We start from the raw sequence: 20480 nt of genomic DNA, 5'->3' as shown, positions 1-20480 counted from the left end.
GTCAGGTTCCCAGAAGGAAAATCAATGGAGAAACCTGCAGAAAGTTGGAAGTCATTCCTTCTCCCATTGCTTTTTTGTCCATCTGTGGTGATTCAGTTTCTCTGTCTGAGAAATGGAATATCTCTGAAATGATGATCCAACAGGTCTACTCTAATTAAATATACACTTGGTAAGAAATGGCACTTTCTTGGTTAATACATGTGGAGAAAAAAGCAGCAGAACCTGCTCTGAACTCCTCAATATGCATGTTTAACCTCTATTATGAAGAAAAGAACAGAATCAGCTTAAGGCATTTAGAGCATAAAATGCAAACCCTATACACCCTTGGGTTTTTTTTTTATTCTATTTTTTTGCTATTGGGACCAATGTCAATGAATACAAATTACTTTGTTAAATACATGTCTCTAGGTATAATTATTTTCCATTACTCTACAGAAGCCCATTAATGTATAAACAAATTATATTGTGACTAGAAAAGTAACCAAAATTAAATGCTGGATATTAGTTGATCATTAACATTAATCTTAATTATTGTGATGCATCTTCATAATGTATAGAGTAGGTAAACCACTGTTTATATCATTTCCTTCGCAAACCATGTAAAGAGTTTCAAGGAACTATTACAAATAGCCACTTCTGGGGATGCAGCTTCACAAATCATGGGATGCTTTCAAACAAAAGCAAGCCAAATTACCCAAACTATGTTTTAATCACAACAATTTCACAACTGATGGCTTGTCATCCTTTTGTTCATAGAATAAAATAAACTATGGCTGTACAAATCACAACTGGATGCAATGTTGAGCTCTACCAAGTATGCTTATCTTGTCCCTCCCAAAAACTTGGCAAAGAAATGATAGCATTGTAATGTGATTTTCAGTACGGTAAGAAAGGAGTTAGTTTTCGTAAAATAGCACATGTTTCTTCTTTATAACCAAAAAGAGTATTTGAAAGAAAATTTATTATATGGAAAACCTTCTATCAGTACATCCACACAATAACCTCCCAAAACTAAATAGAATAGAACTCAAAGATCAGGTTCAAAAATTGGGCCAATCTTTCCCACAGAGAAAAAAAAAATCAGATAGTTCCCTCAGTGCAAGCTTCAGGGAGAGGCCATTGGGCAATGGCTCCAAAAATAGGTGACTGTTATTCTAAGCCCTTCCCTCCTTCTTCCCAGACACATGGGCAGATCATAGGCAGCCTGCCCATGTTTCCCAATGCACACATCTTACACAGATACAACATGAGGGGAGCATAGAGAGACATTGTAACCGAGAAGAACTATAGATGATTGCCGATAACAGGACTGGAAAGAATTCCAAAAGCCACATTGTACATGTTTGTCCCACATTTGTTTCAAGAAGGTCTTTGAAAAAAGACACAATTATAAGAATGCCAGGAATCCTTTAATGAGTATTATTTATTGGCTAACCCCTCATTTAAGAAATAGTTTACCTCTTAAGCTGAGATGTAATCGTGTGTCAAAAGTCATGCAGCATTCTTTGTACTTTGACAAAATGCAAAATGCCTGTTTAAGCCCAAGACATTAATCTCTACAGTACATTACTTCTTAAAAGAAAAAAGGAGAAGGTGCCAAAGAATGAAATCCTGATATGGCAGGTCTCAGAAGGTTCCAACAGGGGCCTATGCATTATTTTGACTTTTCAATAAAAAGTATTTTTCTTCATATTTTTGGATAGAGAAACTTTGATCCAAACATAAGAGATCATTTGAATAGTGTCATGCCTCTCCTTAAGACATCATAGCAGCTTGCTTCGCTACATATTTAGCTTGTGATGTCAAATGCAGTTGCTTTAAAAGTATGACTCAGGCACTTTGAAGGACTTGTTTTCAGCTTAGTATTTCTACAACAACTTTAGGAGTTTTTCCAAGAAGAATTCCGGTAATAATTATTGAAGACTCTGGACTTATGATGGACTATAACTTCCCTTTCCAGACACTGGGCGAAGGTGAAATGTTTTAATCTAGATCAGGAGTATTGCTTGCCTCCAGGAGTTGTGGGAGCTTCATCACTGGAAGCTTTCAAGAAGAGACTGGACTGCCATCTGTCAGAAATGGTGTAGGGTCTCCTACTTGGGTGGGCGGGGTGGTGTTGGATTAGATGACCTACAAGGTCCCTTCCAACTCTGTTATTCCATTCTATTCTACTCTATTGCGGTTCCTCTGGGTATGGAGACCCAAGGCATGCTTTCCCAAAACCGATGACAGTTTGCGTCCCGGCTGACCGTTTTCAAATCTTGCTTCAATTCTGCATTTCTTTTAGGGAAAGTAGAACCGAATTATTTCAAAAAAAAAAAAAAACCCTCCCTCAAATTGCATTTTGCAAGAGCGCGGAAAGAGGCAGAAAATCCGTTTGAAGCATGCGAGAGCCGGGCGGCCAGAGTTTCTCCGGCGACTTCCCATCAAACCAAATTTGGGGGGGGGGGCAGCGGAAACTGCGCTCGGCCACTCTTGAGGGGTGCAGGAGGGAAGCTTTCTCTAGCATGGTCCCACAGTCACGCTAGTGGGCCGGGAGGAGAGGCGGGGGCGGAGATACCCCAGGAAGAACCGGGATCGGCCGGGACTGACAGGACTTCCTCCTCCTGGCCCCATTAGCGTGACTGTGGGACCACCGGCCGGAGCAGAGACGGAGCCACGGGGAGGGGGGGCAGGGAGGAGGGGCGGAGCGCTACCCGAAACCAGAGCCGTTGGCCGCCGCCTCGAGACAAGCGCGAAGCGAACGGCGGGCAGCGCGCGGGGTCTCCCCCCCCCCGGCGCCGTTACCTGTCTGTGGGAGACGACGAGGCTCTTGTTGCCCTCCCCGTGATATCGCCATTCATTCTCATCCATCTTCTCCGCTTCCATCCTCCGGCCAATGGCACCTTCCTTACGGTTTCCGGGCGGGTTTCCTCCGGCTCGTTCTTCTTTCTTCTCCTCCTCCTCCTTCTTCCTCTTCACCTCGGCTACAAGCGCGGCTTTTATCGCCTTCCTCTATGCCCGCCCACAAACCCAAATAGCAATGAGAGCACCTTTTCCGATACTCCGGTCGTCATTCACCAGTCAACCACTCCGTAGTTTTCGACACAGACTAAGCTGGCGCCCGGGTCAGAACAGGAAGTTCCACCTTCCGCCATCGGGCAAGTGGAAGTCACCAACCCACGATAATAGTGCAAGGAATAAGGGGGTGGGACTTCCTTGCCTAGCCATCTTTAATGTGGGCAGAAGCTTCCGCCGCCGTGGTCGCAAGGATATGGCCTGATGAAAAAAAATGTAATCGATCCTCTGGTTTGGGAATAAGGCGGCTTCGTTAGCTTTACTGAGCATGCGCATAAAATATTGGATGAATATAGGCAGTAATTGGATTACTTTTAAACGGTGAGATGATCTCTGAAAGTGTAATGGTTTGTTTTTCTTCATTAACTGCCTATGTTCATATTTTTATTCTTAAGTCATAGGATAATGCAGTCAACCTAAACTAAACCAGCAGTGAACATGGACATGGCACAGAATTTAACGCAGATAAAGCTCAGTGGAATGTATATCTGAATCGGTAAGTATAAATTGCTACATGATGCTATTCGTGTAAACTTGTCCCTTTCTAAGAGTTTTAGAGAATGTAACAATAAATTTTAAAAAGCATCTAAGCTGCATCAATAACCCCAAGCCCTTAAGGACCCACTTGATATACAAGACTTTAAGTTGTGGCAACTATGTGAAGGTGTCTTACATGGAGTCTTGCATTTTGTCCATCAAGGCACACACGATCTGTTTGATAGCAGTTCTGGACAACTTTACCAGAAAGTTGTTTCCTTCTAGTGAATATGATGCATACACTTAACATGAAATCAAATTTTGAAAGAGAGAAATAGACAGTGTCCTTGCTTGCTGCAAAATAAAAGAACAGCGTTTCAGTATAAAATTTCAGTGTACTGTTGTTTTTTCAGAAAAACTTGGTTTTTACATAGATGGGCATTCATATGTGAGGCATTCACATATGTGCATATGTGAGGCACTGGTTCGATCTATTTAGGAAAAACATGACAACATTAGAACATCTGGCATTCATGCCAGAAGCCTCAAGCTATAATTCCTTCTTAATCTAGTTAAGAGCTGGATAAAATACTTATCCTGAACCTTTTCCCTTTGATGCAAATAAAGATGCATAGTGCTGGCTACCAAGTGGGCTGGCCTCAAAAAGGAGCTGCACAAATTCATGGAAGTTATGGGATGATGACTGTTAGCTTTGATCGCAGTGTTACTGCCTTTGAAGGCTATCTGCTGGAAGACTAATGGACATCCTTGTGAAGTTGATAGGTTGCTGTGAAAACAGATTGTTGGACAAGATGCACCACAGGGGTTGCAGTCCGTCAGGTGATTTATGTAGCTCATCTCATAATTGCAATTCTGGGCAATGAATGCAGGATCAAAAACCAAGAGAACTAGAATAAATAATAACAAAACAATAATAATATAATAGCAGAAGGGCATCCAAGGACAAACAAACCAAAACCTCATAGCTTCAGTGATGCCAGGATAAAAAGCACAATAATGGACTACCCAAACTGTTATTGTTATTATTTTAAAAAATCATTCACTTCTCAACCAAAAAAGCTCCCAGAGCAGCTTACAGAACAGTAAAATAGTAAACCTTGTTTGTCCTGAGGTTTAAACTCTGCATTAGAATAACAATGCAACTTAAAGGAAATGGTTTTCAGAGCGATAATAGAGCAATCTATTATAGCAATCTAAAGTATAAATGGCAAAATCTAAATAGTTGTGCCTAGATAGTAATTATTTCAAAATTTTGGTGGCATATTATTTTAAAACAATTTTTAGCTGTGGAAAAACTAATTCCGTTTGATACTGTCTTGTGGTTTTAAACATGAGGGAGCCAATTTAATCATAAAAAACCAAAATGTTATGAATATGCTCAGCATTATAGATAACAGATTACTCAAATATTTTTGAGTAATTATATATTATATTTCACAACTAGAATATATGAATATATGAAGTACCATATTTTCCAGAGTATAAGATGCACCTTTTTCCCTCCAAAAAGAGGCTGAAAATCTGGGTGCATCTTATATGTTAAATACAGTATTTTTTGCCTCCCGAAACCTCGCCCCCTTCACCAAAATGGTCGTGCATAGCCTTTAAGAGGCTTTCAGCGTGCTCCTAGGGGCTGGGGAGGGCTGAAATGAGCGAAAAAGGACCAATTTTTTCCTCAACATTGCTCCCAGTCCCCAGGAGCACTCTATAAGCCTCCTAAAGGCTATGCATGCCCTCTTTTTGGGAAAAAAGGGCCCATTTTCATGAAAAACATCGTTTTTGGGGCGGTCTGCAGAGTGCAAAAACTTTTTTTTAAATTTGTCTCTTATATTTGTCTTATACTCCAAAAAAATACAGGTAATTTGTCGATAAATGGCATATTTGGCTGTTGAAGATATAGATATTACAAAATATTGTGCTAATAACTACTTGCAATTATTTGGGAAAAACAACTTCTAGTTTGTGGAAACAATGTACAATTCTATATGAAAGAACTATGTCCTGCTATAGATTGATTTAATTCATATCCTTTGATCTCATAATAAAAATAATTGGGCTTTGGATATGGTTGTTCAAAAGGGCTTAAGTTACAAGACATGTTAATGTTTTTCATAATTCAGATTATTCTACATAAACAGGCTACTGTGTTCTGCCCCATTATTCTACCTGATTTGTCAATGTGACGTAAACATATCAGGGAACACGTAGGGTTCATTTAACTTTCTGTTGAAAGAATGATTCTTAGCATCTTATAATCAGAATTATAAGCAAATATGTGTCTTTAGCGCTTGATTTGTTGCACTACTGTTATCGTCAAGAGGAGCCAAAAGGGAACAGCTAGGGGCTTTACTCAATTATTGCCATAATTAGAGAGAAGACAGCTGGTTGTAAATTTTGTTCCACATTTTTCAGCAGCGCATTTAATTTTTTTCCTGAGCAACTGCACAGTTAAACCTGTTCAGAAATTGATCTTGGGCCAAAATGCAGCAGTTTGCTAGAATTCCAAGTGCTTTATTTATTTTAAGTTAAATATTTCCCAACCATTGCCCTTTGCTTATACATCTATCCTTACTGTGACTCACTTCCTGGAATGGAAAATTTAAAAAAAAATTAAACCGCTCAGAACATCTTAGATATGACATATTGCTAAAATAAACTGGTTTTGGCATTGTTTAATAAATTATTTGTATGCAGTAAAAATGCAGTATTAATAGTTCATTTCAGAAGGAGAGCTTCCATCATATTTAACATGTTAAATTCCTCTGTAAATCCGAGTGTACATTATTTCAGACACTTTAGGTCATTTATGTAATTATGCAAGTGACATAATTTGCATCAATTTGTGCTACTTCAAATAATTACACTTTGATGTAAAACAAGCAAATTATGTGAATTGTCCCAGTTGCATAAACATATCATTATTTAAATCATTTTAATTTATGTGAATCATCCAGTCTACTTCCGTTACAATGTAATTTATTGTTTGAAATGATGTCTATAGCAGTTTGTTAGTTGCCAAAATTTGCTAAATCAGGGTCCACTAAATGAGCTTTATTATGCAGGTGGACTTTGTTTAATAACAGTAATTGGAAGTGGAATTTTTGCCACTAAACAACACAGTCATAAAGTGCAACATTACATGACTATACCACTTAACAATGGCAGTTTCAGCAGTCTCCTGTTACCATTGTTAAGCAAATCACTTGAGGTTGTTAAGTAAGGGCCCTACATGACAGCAACTTTTGACTTCTTGCCAGCTTCCCCACTAACTGGGAAGCTGGAGGGAAGTTGGCAAATCATGAGCACAGGATTCTGCAACAATTGGAAATCTGGGTGTAACCATTGGGATGCTGCAATTGCACTTCAAGGACCAGTCCTAAGTTTCATTCATTCAGCATTGTTGTACATTTGAATAGTTGCTGAACAAGTGGTCCTTAATCAAAGACCATCTATGTTAGAAAGTATAAATCCTAATATATCCACATTTAAACTGCTTTCTTTAAATAATACAAGTAAAACTAAATAGGGATGTTGGATTATTCCAAATTCATATGACAGGCTTTTTTTTTTTTAGGTATCTCAATTTAATTGAATTCTGGGCAAAATCTACTTGACTGCACCTGAATTAGTCTTTCATCAGCATTCTAGTGTCTTCTACCACTTAATGGATTGGACGGATTTATAAATGGTTACTTTACAGTGATAATATTATGTTGATAACAAATGTGTGATTATTGTATCAATGAAAATGTATGCTCTAGACATATACGTTAGCCACATAGGAATCTGGTGGATGACCACAGGAATTCTGCTGATTCCCGTGATCATCCATCAGATTGATATGAAAAGTCCAGCACTGCTTGATGCATTATAGATAGGCAGCTCTACATAGTCTTTGAATGTGAATCAGTTGGCTTCCAAAACATATCATAAGGCAACTCCAGGAAATGGCTTGAACCCTGAATTTAAATATCAAAAGTAACAAGATTTTATATTTTCTTTTTGAAAGGGAAATGCAAGCCACAAAAGTGCATAAATTTAATTGGGCTCATTAAAAGAACCATTTGGGGGTTTTTTTCTTTATTTTCAATCGAAGGATCAGAATTTAATGCTGTAAATTTCTTACAAATTGAGTTTGGATATGTGTGGTATTTTATCAATGCACTCATTATATTTTTCCATTACTAACTGAGGTTATTTCCAAAGCATGCTGGACCTTGCTATTATAATTGAAAGTGTTTAATAAAACCTGTAGCCAATGTAAAGTGCTACTTGGCAATCTACCCCTAAAAAGAACAGCTCTAGGAAATGACAAAATTCAGTTTACATGATACGTTGAAAAGGAGTGCAGTGAGATATCTTGAATATGTGAGGAAGTAAATAAATAGGAATTAAGGATAGATCTTGAATCTAAAGTCATCTGTGGGAGTGTATTTGAAATATATAACTACATTAATTATGTTTTAGAGTTGAAGAAATCCTAAATATTTTCCATGCTTTCAGCTTTGTTGTTGTTAATCAATCAGATTCCAGAAATTTTCTCTGCTACTTCATCCCGCCTTGAGCAACAAAACAACCAAAGCAATTTCATAGAAATAGTTCCATGCAAAAATAAAGACAGGGGATGCAGCTAGGTTGCTCTACTAGAATCTTTGTTTTATATTAGTAGGAAAAGTAGGAATGACTGAAATATCTTGGCAGTCAGTACTAATTCTAAATTGGACCAGATATATAAAATTCTAGTAGCTTTTTTTGTGCAGATAAGCAAAGCCCTAACTGGCATTAGTCCCATTTTGTATGTATCTTTACTGCTTAGAAATGGATGATTGCCTTACAGTCCAAAATCATTTCAACTTAGCACCCCATGAACAGGTTTGATCTTGCAATCTCAGCCAATTTGATCCCAAGTACTTTTTAAAGAATTTAACCTTTCTCCCAGGATTGCCACATATTCCATCAATATTTAAATCAGAATGTCAGATTCCTTAGGTTTTACTAAACATTCTCATTATGCATATTGTACATTCAAATAAAATATTAAAAATTGGAAAACAAAAGACTGCATCAAAATGGAATATCATTTCATATTAATTGAATACATCAGCAACATTAGATTCGTTGCATGGAGAATATAAGTAGTTTGCTCCTTGTAGGTTGTTAGATCTTTTTATTTGTAGTTTTGAAACTTAACAAGAAAAGGTGAAAGACTCCTTTTCTGTAATGCTTCTCTGAGCAAAATTCTGCTTTCCAGCATTTGTTGCCATTATTAAAAATCTTTATGAATAAGCTATAGGAATTTTTTGGGTCTTTGCTCCTTACTGTTATTTGTGAAAAAAAGGGAATAGTCAAACCTCACTACATTTCTCAAGTTCATATTAAGAGTTTAAATTTCATGTAACTGGGTAATAAAACAAATTAGAGTTTTAATTCAAATTAAAAGAAACTATCTTTGGTTTTGGTGGATTTGGACTTTTACTTATGCCTAGAAACACACCAAACTTCCAAAATCATATTTATTGTTTCTACAGAGTCTTTGGATTATACTACGTAAATTTCTTTAAAATTTACTTCAATATGCACATTTCTATCAAAAATATACTCACTGAATTAGAAGCAAACCATCAATATTGGCTTAGAAAATGCCACAATTAAAAAGTTAATGGTGGGGTCATCCCACTGAAAAGTTGTATTAGTTCTATAAGACTGCTCAGTTTTATGATCTGTGGTGCAGTCATGGCAGTCCAGTACTTTAAATGTCACTTCTGAGGTTAGATAACATGGTATATAGAGTGCCACACAGCAGTCCAAAGGTTCAAGTCTCAGCAGACAAAAAGGAAGTTCATTCAATCGCATTTAGATACCTTATATTATGATTGTCAGTAATAAATCAGAATTTTAAGCAAAAATTGCAACTCCAAACAATTGACCAGGAAGGAGGAAGGACAAAGGAAAGAAATCTGATACAATAGAGGAATTATTGCTAAACCATTCATGGATCTCTAATGGTTTTGTATAACAGTTAGGGCACGCAGGAGTTTGACCTGTTTGTTACCAAAACTCTTGCAAGTGTTTAGTACTGCTTTTATTTTAAGATTTCTTAGATGTACTTATTCAAGATTGGACTCCAAGAAATCACACACATTGTATTTGAAATTACTCACGATTTAGCTTTTCTTAAAAAGGAGGGATTCTTAGATGGAAAGAATTAAAAAATAAATCTATGAAAAAATGTCCAATGATTCCCCAAAAGTATGTGGTACAACTATAGTGGAAAAAGTGTATACAATTCAAGTTAGTGCATTCCAGAAAAGATAATTTAGGGAAAAAATGTTGAAGATGGTCATTGAAATGGTTGAGAAATTGAAAACAATTCGTGTGAGGAAAATTTGCAGTGTTTGAAAGGCTAGTAAAAGAGATGACATTTTACTCACATTTTATGTTTGGGTCTGACATAAAGACACTAGATAGACATTTCTCTCTCTAAAATACTAAACCCAGGTCACCTGATTGAGCTGAATGGGAAAGAATGTTCAAAATGAAGTATTTTTTCAAATAATGAATTGCTAAACGTAGGCATTCCCTACTGGAAAATGTAAAGATTGGCATAAATTTGAATAGTTTTAAAAGGAAGGTTGGTGGTTAATAAATATTTAGAATATACAATTATCAGTGGCTACAAGACAAATTAACTGGGTGTTTCTTTCATTATATTCTAACCTTTTACTACCAGTTGCTGGAAAACAGGCACCCACATCTAGCTACTTTCTACAGGCATTGTCTTGTAGAAAAAACAAAATGTCAGGTCTAAGATCTCCAGCAGAGTTCTTTTTATGTTAATTAAATTTACCTGATTTTGTATAGTTTAACTTCAGTATCATGTGAAATGATTGCACAGAGTATTGTGGGCAATATAGGGGGGAAATGGAACTAAGGATATTGCATTTTTGTGATCTAGTAAGATACAAAAACTTTAGGGGGTGTATTAGTATGCAATTAGCGACTACATGCACTAGAGGAATTTTCTTCATGTTTTTAGCAGCACAAAACATTTTGTGCATCCTTGTCTATAAGTTAGATATTTGTTTTAAATCTATTTATTTATATAATTTTATAGAATAGTCATACCACAATGTTTCTTTACAATGGAGACTAAACAGAAATGTTAAGAACTATTCTCGGATAAATAATCCCACAGAAGGTCTTTGTGTCTCTTTTGTACTATGACCATTAAACCTTAAGGCAATTAAAGAGCTCACTTTGATAAGCTTACATCTTCACTTTAGCTAATCAGCAACTGAGAACAATATATTAGTAAGTCTGCAGTTGCCTATCTGTAAGAATTTCATAATATAGCAATAAACCCCTGGAGAATTAAGTTGCATAGAAACATCACAAATCTTAAGTCTACAAATGCATTATTTGTTTCCAAGAAGAACACTATTATGGATTTCCATAGTAAAAGTACCGGTAATAACCAGAATGTCCTTGTCCTTGTATTTACAATGCTTACCAAGAGTGATATATTACTTTACCATATTTGCTTCTTACTTGATTACATATTTGACTTATTAAATATGCCTTATAAATAAGCAAGACAAATCAATATTGAACAGTGAATTGTGTTTTAGCATAGTGTATACGCATTGAGTACTCACTGAAGACAATGTGTTACCATGACCCTTGTGATTTTCCTCCAACTCCATTGTCTGCTTTGCTAAATAACTCTATCACTTCTCCTAAACTGCCTGTGATGGGAGAAAGCTCATTTGAAACACATTCAGCATGAAATACTTGCATGAAATAAAGGTAAAAGCTCTTAATTAATGAAAGAAAATGTTTGGCAGTTGCTATGTTTTTGCCAAAGGAGATATTACAGTGTATTGACTGTAGACTGCAGTATTTGACTACAAATTTCTATACCTGCTACACTTGCAGTTCCCTCATTTTGAATCCAAACAAATCCCCATAAAAATATATGCATTCAAAATACCCTGCTTAGCTTTGTATGGTGTCGGGCTTGAGCCAGCTTTCTGCTCACATTATTGATGTGTAATTTGTCCAGGGGGATTTCATTGTATGAGATTGTTTATGAACAGTGGAGTTCAATGCTGCCCCTGACAGTAATCTTTTTCCTTCTCTAGTTCTTCTCCCCCACTTCTCTGGGACTTTTCTTCTAGGCTCATTTCAGAAGAATAATTGTAGTACAGCTACAAGATTGAAAGGTTATAGCATCCAACAATTCTGCATGTCTTCTGTGAAATAGATCTCATTGTCATACTACAGTTTCATTTTAGATAGCTCTAAGGTAGGCCTACAATTAAAATTAGCCTCCTTCCCTTTACAGGTTGGGAATTGTCTTTCTGATCCATTGTTTGAATGTTTTAATCTTGGAAGCTACATTCTCCTCTCTTTCCACTATATAATTACATTGACATGGGTTGGTATAAATAGATATTTACCTGTCCTATCACCGGTCCTATAGCCTGTTCATAACTATTTACATCATTTTAAATTGAGAATTGTGCAACATATATGGATAAAGTATCATTCTATATGTTGTCTAAAAAAGCAACTATAACTGTATTGGTCTTAGGGAAGGGACAGGGAATTCCAACTATTTGTAGCTAGGTAATACCTTCGTAAAAACCAACTACACTATAAAAAACTACACTAATACAACAATATACAAATGTTTCAAAATTCTTGCACCTATTAGTTTTATAGGCTATTCAACTCTACAGTTATTCCTGCAAGTAAATGAATGAAAGAATCATACAATTTATTTTGTCCCAAGAACAACACATATATTTTATAGACATTCTGCTATTATTTTTAATCATTTATGACAATTTTGAAAGAATTAACTTTCAGTAAAACATCTCATCTCCTACTTAGATTACTGGTTAAAAACCAGTGATTAAAACTATAAACCACAAGGACATTTTCCTTAAGGAAAAATATTTTCAACACCTTTCTCTGCCATTGATTGTATGTATGCTGTTTTTTTTAAGAAAGCACCATCTAGTGGCTAAAAGAATAGTAGGTTTCCATTATAGCATGTATTTCATGCATTTTACCTGTTAAAAGTTACCAGATATAGTAATTTAATAATTTTGGGGGCACCCTAAAGATGCAACAAATTGTTATGGCATTAGGTTTTGGTTTCTTCTTAGCCATGGTATCGGTCCATGGGAATGAAGCTATTGATACTTTATCAAATGGAGGGTTTAATTTGGTGGCACTGTTTTAATCCATTGCTCCCTCAGTATGAACTCTATCTGAGAACTTTGCTGAATAGGACAGGAACTTCCATTGACCCAAGCCTCAACATTTTGAAAGGAAATATAATTGGCATGCCAAATGTGCCTTCAAAATCAGTGTTGATCATTAATAATACTCTGTTTGTTCCAGGTTACAACTGGAAAGGAAACTAGAGCATTGTTGTTATGAGTCTTGATACTGTGGAATTATTTCTAAAAGAGCCCCCTCCCAGTCCCAGAGTCATAGAAACTTTACAAACAGTATAAAAGGTCAGTAGTTCCCTAGTATTAACTGCACCTATTCCTACCTATTCTAATAACTTATTGTTAGAATGTCAGGTAGGTGTGTGTGTGTGTGTGAGAGAGAGAGAGAGAGAGAGAGAGAGAAAGACAGGGAGGCAAAGAGAGTGTCTCAACCTTGAGCCTGGTGAGATTCAAACTGCTAAATTGCAGTTCGAATCTATATACTATATGTTTGTGTGGCTGTCCATCCTACCATCAAGATAACTCGGGGCAGCTTACAATCATAAATCTTTTTTTTTCACATTCTAAAACAGAATTTTATTGGTTTTTTAAAGAAAATAATCAGGGAAAGGGATAGTGGGTGAGGTTACAAATTTTGACAGTTACATTATGTAGGAAATGGCCCTCCCCCCCATTCTCATAACTTTCATTTATTAATACATTAAATTGTTACTACTTAGTGATATTTTGTCAGCATATAAACTTTTATCTTCAAACAATTTCAATGATTTTATATCCAACAGATTTTCTAGTTCATTTTTGTGATCTGAGTTTTCTCGATGTTGCCTCTTCTCCCCCCTCCAGCAGAGCTCCGGCACCTCCCGTGTCCTGTATATCCAGTGTAATGTCATCAGGTTTATCTAGGAGGATTTTGTTTTTTTCCATGAAGGCCTCAGCCTCCATAGTTGTATTAATTCTAACTCTCGTGTCCTCCCAGAAAATTAGCATACCTTCTGGCATGAGCCATCTGAGCCACACCCCTTTCTGGTATAATTTCTTCGCTAGAAGCGAATATTTTTTTCTTTTATCTCTAACTTTCTTAGGGATTTGTTTCAGGATGGCTATTTCTCTATCCCTGTATTTTAGTGCTTGCCCCCTTTGTGCACTCAGAATCTCATCTCTTGTAGTCTTTCTAAGAAATTTAATATGAACCTCCCTTGGAACATTGTGTGTTCTGGCGTATGCTGAGTTTACTCTATAGACCAGGTCCATGTCCCACCCCATCTATTGTCTGTCTTTTTTAATATATTCAGCCAATAAATTTGTCATAATATCCCTCAGGTCTTCATCATCAGCCTCAATTACATTTTGAAATCTAAGAAAAAAAGACATTCTTTCAAATTCCATTTTTATCTGCTGGTTCTCAAGTTCTTGGTTTCCTCTCTGGACCCCCTTCACCTCCCCCCTTCACCTCCTCCAAAAGTTCCAGTCTCTGTGAATTTTGATTCGTTCTATCTTGATTCTCTCTGAGCTGCTCGTTCATTTCCTTCAGTTGATTTTTTAAATCCTCCTGCCCCTTTAAGAGTTGTTGAAACATCTGTTGAAAGTCCACCTCAGGGGGCTTAGGCTGGAACAAAGCTGTTAGCGTCTGTTGTCCGCTGGGGCTGGACGTTGATGATGCTGTGGCGGATCCAGCAAAACCCGGTTTCCCCGGTGGTGGTCTTTTAGGTGGCATTGTAATGAGCAAAGCTCAGAGATAACTGTATCAATGCAGAGAGAAAACAATTGGAAAGGTGGATAGCCAAGAGAGATTGTGAGGCAGGGAGTCCAGACAAATGAGGACCTTTTAGTTCCAGGCAATAAAACAATAAAATCCTTTGTTCCAAGTCCAGGGTAGAGTGTAACAAGAGATATCTCTGAGTGTCACAGAGACAAAGACAAGATGCCAGCAGTTTCTGTGGGTGGAGTCAAATTTCAAAGTACATAAAGACAACGGAAGTGTGCCATCTTGCCCTGCCAGCTCCGGGATCAGAAGACAACAAGCCAAAAGTTTTCAAAGTTTTCAGAAAGAAACAGATCATCACCTCATTTCCACGATTGCAGTAAAATAAATCTGCTGTTTGTTATGAGCGTGACTTCATTCCAAGGCTCCCCCCCCTCCTCCTTCTCTGGGGGCAGAGAGCAAAACAGTTTAAAGCCGCTTGTCCAAGGCGGGGGGGAAATCCCCCTCCCTCCAGCCGCGCTTCCCAGGGGCAAGTTGAAAGTTTTTTTCTAGGAAGCTGACAGTCCTTTTGTTTTTCTTTCAATCATAAAAGGGAATGGGAGAGATCCCCATCTCACCACAATATAGCCAGTTTTTTTCCCATTGTACAATTGTGTCTTTTATTTGTTCATCCTCCATTGTTAAATTTAGCAAAAAGTGATATACCTTCTTAATTATTTTCATCAGAGTTCCAGTGTCTTAGCAAAAAGTGATTGTCCTTTATAAAAGCCATCGTTTTTCATATCTATATCATATCTAGATTGTATTTAGAGGTCACCATCCTGGTCTTCAAGCTCTTGCTTCGATTTTAATTTCCCTTCAGTGTCCAAAATGTCTTTATATGTCACAATTTTTTCAAACTTTACCAGATTTGGGTATGTGAAGGCTTCCATCGCTGAGAGCCATTCTGGGATTTTCAAATAAATTTTAGGTTTTATTTTTTATCATACAGATATTAGTGAATTTCTTATATAGTGATATTTAAAGTATCTATGGATTTTATTCTTCTCATACCATAGGAAGATGTGGCATCCTAGTTGTAAATCATGTCCTTCTAAGAATAACAGTCTCTTGTGCCTGAGGGTTATCCACTCATTTAATCATGTTATCAAACGTGCTTGGTAATTTGTTCAAATCATCAAATAATTTCTTTTTATTTATTTATTTATTTATTTTATTTCTTGGATTTCTAAACCGCCCCCTCTCCCAAAAAGGGACTCGGGACTTTTCAATTTTTATAGGTACTATTTGGAACAGGAAAAACAGTTTTAGTAGGATATTCATTTTTATTGTGGCAATCCTTCCTAACATTGATAAAAATTGCTCTCATCAGAAAAGAGGACTTTGGACCACCGAGCAACAGGACTTTGCACCTTCAAGAGGCTTCCCTGAAGCCTTCGGAGCCCTCAAAACGACCCTCCAGTCACTTCCGGTTTGCTCGGACGGTCGTTTTAAGCACTCCGAAGGCTTCAGGGACCTTCAAGAGGCTTCCCTGAAGTCTTTGGAGTGCTCAAAACGACCCTCCGAGCAAACCGGAAGTCACTTCCGGTTTGCTTGGAGGGTCGTTTTAAGCGCTCCGAAGGCTTCAGGGACCTTCAAGAGGCTTCCCTGAAGCCTCCGGAGCAGTCAAAACGACCCTCCAAGTAAACAGGAAGTCTGTTCCCGAACTTCCAGTTTGCTCATAGGGCTGGTTTTTTGCGCTCCAGAGGCTTCAGGGAAGCTCATGAAGCCTCCGGAGGGCCTCCGGGGGAGGGCGAGGGAGGCTGTTTTCGCCCTCCACAGGCTCCTATAAAGCCTCTGGAGCCTGGGGAGTGCGCAAAATGGCTTTAAAAAGGTGAAGTCAGCGCCTCGCGTGCCCTGAAAAATGGCTCCGCATGCCACCTGTTGCACGCCTGCCATAGGTTCGCCATCACTGCCATAGAGAATCTATGGGGCATTGCCAAGAGAAAGATGAGAGACATGAGACCGAACAATGTAGAAGAGCTGAAAGCCGCTATTGAAGCATCCTGGTCTTCCATAACACCTCAGCAGTGCCACAGGCTAATAGCTTCCATGCCACGCCGCATTGAAGCAGTAATTGCTGCAAAAGGGGCCCAAGCATTAAGATGAGTATAATAGTTTGGGGTTTTTACTATGTATGAAAGTTTAAAAATATATAGACTGTCTGTCTGTCTGTCTCTCTCTCTCTCTCTGTATACATACATAAATTATACATATTACTATATATATATATAATACCGGTATAATGATTGATTAATATGCATTAAATTAAAGAACTATGAATTCTGAAGGGAGCATGCAATTTTTAAAATGTACAGTATAAAGACCTGGCCCTTGGATAGTGCCACATATTTCACAAGTAGAATCCACAAGAGCAATTTCAAATGTTTCAAGCATGCACAATAGTGCTATGTCTATTATTATTGCTGCATTAGTGTAGAGGAGTAGTTAGAGTGTTCATTTGTAATACAAAGCTATCTTCTCTCTAAAAGCTATGTAATTATTTCTCCCTTCTATCTACATGCAAGAGGTCTTAATGTTTACAAGAAAAGAACAATAGCAAACTATGTCTTGTGTTCTTGCTTGTCAAGAAAACAACATAAATTTATCAACAGAAGTTGAATTTGCCGAAGGGCTCCGAAGGCTTCAGGGAAGCCTCTTGAAGGTGCAAAGTCCTGTTGCTCGGTGGTCCAGGTTTTAGTTAGGAGCCTTGGTGGCACATTGTTAGAATGCAGTATTGCAGGCTAATTCTGCCCACAATCGGGAGTTTGATCCTGACATGTTCAAGATTGACTCATTCTTCCATCGTTCCAAGGTTGATAAAATGAGGACTCAAATTCTTGGGGGCAATATGCTGACATTGTAAACTGCTCAGAGAGTGCTGTAAAGCACTATGGAGTGGTACAGGAGTGTCAAACGCAAGGCCTGGGGGCCGGATTCTTAGATCTGGCCCACAGGGCCACCCTGGAAACAGCAAAGGACCAGTCCGTAATACCTCTATCAGTGAAAATAGAGCTCAGGAGGGCCCATGGGAGCTCCATTTTCGCTGGCAGAGGATTGCAGGAGGCCATTGCAGCTGAAAACAGAGCCCAGGAGCCTATTTTTGCTGGCAGAGTGCTTGGACCACCACAGGGCCCCCCAACATGAGTGACGTTGAGCTGGCCATGCCCCCCCTACCCTCCTGAGGTCAAATACAACCCTGATGCGGCCCTCAATGAAATAGACTTTGACACCCCTGGAGTGGTATATAAGACTATTGCTATTGCTGAATTTACGCAGGAGTAAGTAGCAATAGAACTCAAATTTACTTGTAAAAAGATAAATGTATCTTGTAGGAAAGAAACCTAATATAGTTTATGTATAATTGAGGCAGAGTGTGAGAAAATGCTCTTTATTTTCTTTCTGTTTGGTCTCAGAATTCTCCAACGATAGGATTTCTTTTTAATCATGTTACGTGTATGAATTTGCTTTTCAGTATCAGAATATATGTGCTATCTCCAATATTTCTTTTGTAACCTCCAATTGTAATGATTTACAAGAATGTAGTTCCTGGAAAGTATATGGATACATTTCTGAATATTTATTAATGAAAAGTATACCATATTTTTACAACTCTTTGGGGATTTTTTTCAGACTAGACAAAGCTCTGCAATATCCTGGTGGTCACCCTTCCAAATGCTACTTAGATCTGATTCAACTGTGGAGGATTAACTAAGGTTGCTTAACAACTGCCATTTCTTATGACATCATGATTTTACATATATGTAAGTGTCATCCTCTGTATTTTTTATTTTTAGTTCCCACTATCATTACTGCTTTCATCCTGCCCACAAATCATCTATCTGCCCATGTACTGCATCCATCTAATTTAATGTACTGTATCCATCTAATTTAATATTTTATATTATGATGAACTGAAGCCTATGCCATAATAAATATAATGTTCTTCAAGAGGCCACACAGTTTGTTTTTGTTCCAACATGTTACTATAACTATTTCTCTGGGGCTATTATTTGGAAAATTCTATATGTTATATGAAAACATCATATTTGAAGGCAAACACACAATGCAAAAGTACAAATATTATTTGTAGTGAATCTTGAGATGTTCTAAACAATATTTTGATTATTACCATCCTCTCTTCCCTACTCCACCGCAACACACGTTAGAAGCCACTGAAATTGGGTGGCTAATATCATAAATTAAGTAAACAAATAATAAGCATCCGATCTTAAAAAGATTGAATGCTATGTGCAAGCATCCTTCAAAGAAAAAGAAAGCTCTACAAAACAAATACAAATAAATTTATGGGAAACTCACCATTATACAGTTGCTGATTTTTTTTTATGCAGATAAATTTAACACGAAAAGCAAAGAATATCACTGGACAAAATACCTTCAAAACAATAACATCTTCAAAACAATAAAAGTTATAGCAGTAAAATGAACTATTTTATTTTATATCAAGAACAGATCACAAATAAACCAGAAAAATGCTCTTTATTAAGAACAATTTAAATATTAATTATTGACAGTTTTGAAGACGTTAGTACTCATTCACTCCCTTCAATTCATTATATAAAGGTGGCAAAAGTAGTTCTCCCAACCAACATGAATCTTGGAAACTCTGAGCTACAAATATTCTCTCTCATTGGCTTGAAAATTTACTTGCTTTTTGATTTACCATTGTGTTTCAAAATGCTATAAACAAAAAAAAAAATCCATTGAATTGGCAATCAAAAATGTTGCAAAAAAGACCAATAAGTTTAAATGTCTGCACTTCTTGCTGTGAAATACTTCTCATTACCTTAATATTACTGTTCATTTTACCAATATTTTCTTTAATTAGAGTTAATTTCTGTTTATGGATAAGTTTCTTTATTTGGGTATTTTCCTAATCAAAATACAGACACACCTTTGGGGCTATTTGCAACAATATTTTTCAGGCTTGTAAATGTTTGCATGTGATGATATTTTTATACTTGGCAATACAGTTTAGGACATACTGCACCATATCATGTTACTATATAAAATTCCTGTGGAAGAAAATAGAATCAACAAGCACTACTGTCCAGTGAAATGTAGATAAGCTTTCTCGTTGACAGCCTTTTTTTTGGGGGGGGGGGGGACAGCAGACCTCTGAAATTAGACTGTTCCCTGCTCTTTCTGGTTTAGGAAAGTCTTTAAAAGATGACTTTTCTAGAGGCCCTTGAAATAGTTTTGAGAAGTGGACTCCTTTAGCATGGGGTTTCTTTTCTGTTTATAATTTTGAGTGTTCCTTGAGTGTTAGAATGACTGAATTTGTAATTTAATTGCATCATGCTACTTTGTTTCTAGGCTTCTTACTGTGAGAAATTCTGTATGTGCTCAGAGTCTTTTAGAACAGTGTGACACATAAGCCCCAGGGAATAAAAAAAGATAAAAATCAAATACTCAGTTTCCTTTTGCAAAATCCATTTTTGTTCTAAACTCCTATGGTATTGAGTTCTGGCGTGAGAGCAGTGTTATTCAGTGTATAAGTCTCATAATTACACAGATATGACTAAAAACTGAAAACATACAGCTCTGATGTTAAGAGTGATATTAACCTCTTCCCATTCCTCATTCTCAATATCAAACTTAAGCTAAATAAATAAAAATAGTAATTCCATCTAAGATGCAATATAACCTAAACCTTTCAAGATTGTTTCTTGCTCAGGAAACTAAAGAAAGGGAAATCTTCTGTTTCATTCTTCTGAGAAGATAAGAAGATAAGATAATATTTAAGTGTTGGAGAACACTTCAGACCAGATTTGAGACTGCAGGAGTTTGCAAAGATGGTCCACAAAGTTCTGTTGTGATGGAAATTTGTTGACATAAAGATGAATATCACCATTTATCAACTACTGTAACCCTAAAATAGAAATAAATCAAATGAAATAAAGGTGTCACTTATATAA

At 37.0% G+C, this 20480-nt stretch overlaps 1 protein-coding gene and 1 long non-coding RNA gene across 3 annotated transcripts in view; one reads left to right on the top strand and one right to left on the bottom strand.

Annotated features, from left to right (window-relative positions):
- Positions 1-3233, bottom strand: part of IPPK (inositol-pentakisphosphate 2-kinase) — a 38772-nt gene extending 35539 nt beyond the window's left edge. Inside the window, exon 1 of one of the 2 annotated variants that reach the window (XR_014173729.1) lies at positions 2788-3233. Coding sequence is in view for 1 of the 2 variants with exons in the window: in XM_081934906.1 (XP_081791032.1) it covers positions 2788-2868 (81 nt within the window). In the remaining variant the exon portion in view is untranslated. The remainder of the gene's footprint in view (positions 1-2787) is intronic. The other variant, XM_081934906.1, reaches the window with a different exon arrangement.
- A 59-nt stretch (positions 3234-3292) lies between these two features.
- Positions 3293-20480, top strand: LOC309382940. Its single transcript, XR_014173731.1, has 3 exons — positions 3293-3553; positions 18175-18305; positions 20240-20480. It is a non-coding gene; the product is annotated as an uncharacterized lncRNA (long non-coding RNA).

Source organism: Natrix helvetica (genome assembly GCF_964273705.1).
Source record: "Natrix helvetica genome assembly, chromosome: 1".
Classification (NCBI taxonomy): Eukaryota; Metazoa; Chordata; class Lepidosauria; order Squamata; family Natricidae; genus Natrix; species Natrix helvetica.
The sequence above is the reverse complement of the archived record's forward strand: the minus strand, read 5'-3'. Positions and strand labels throughout refer to the sequence as shown.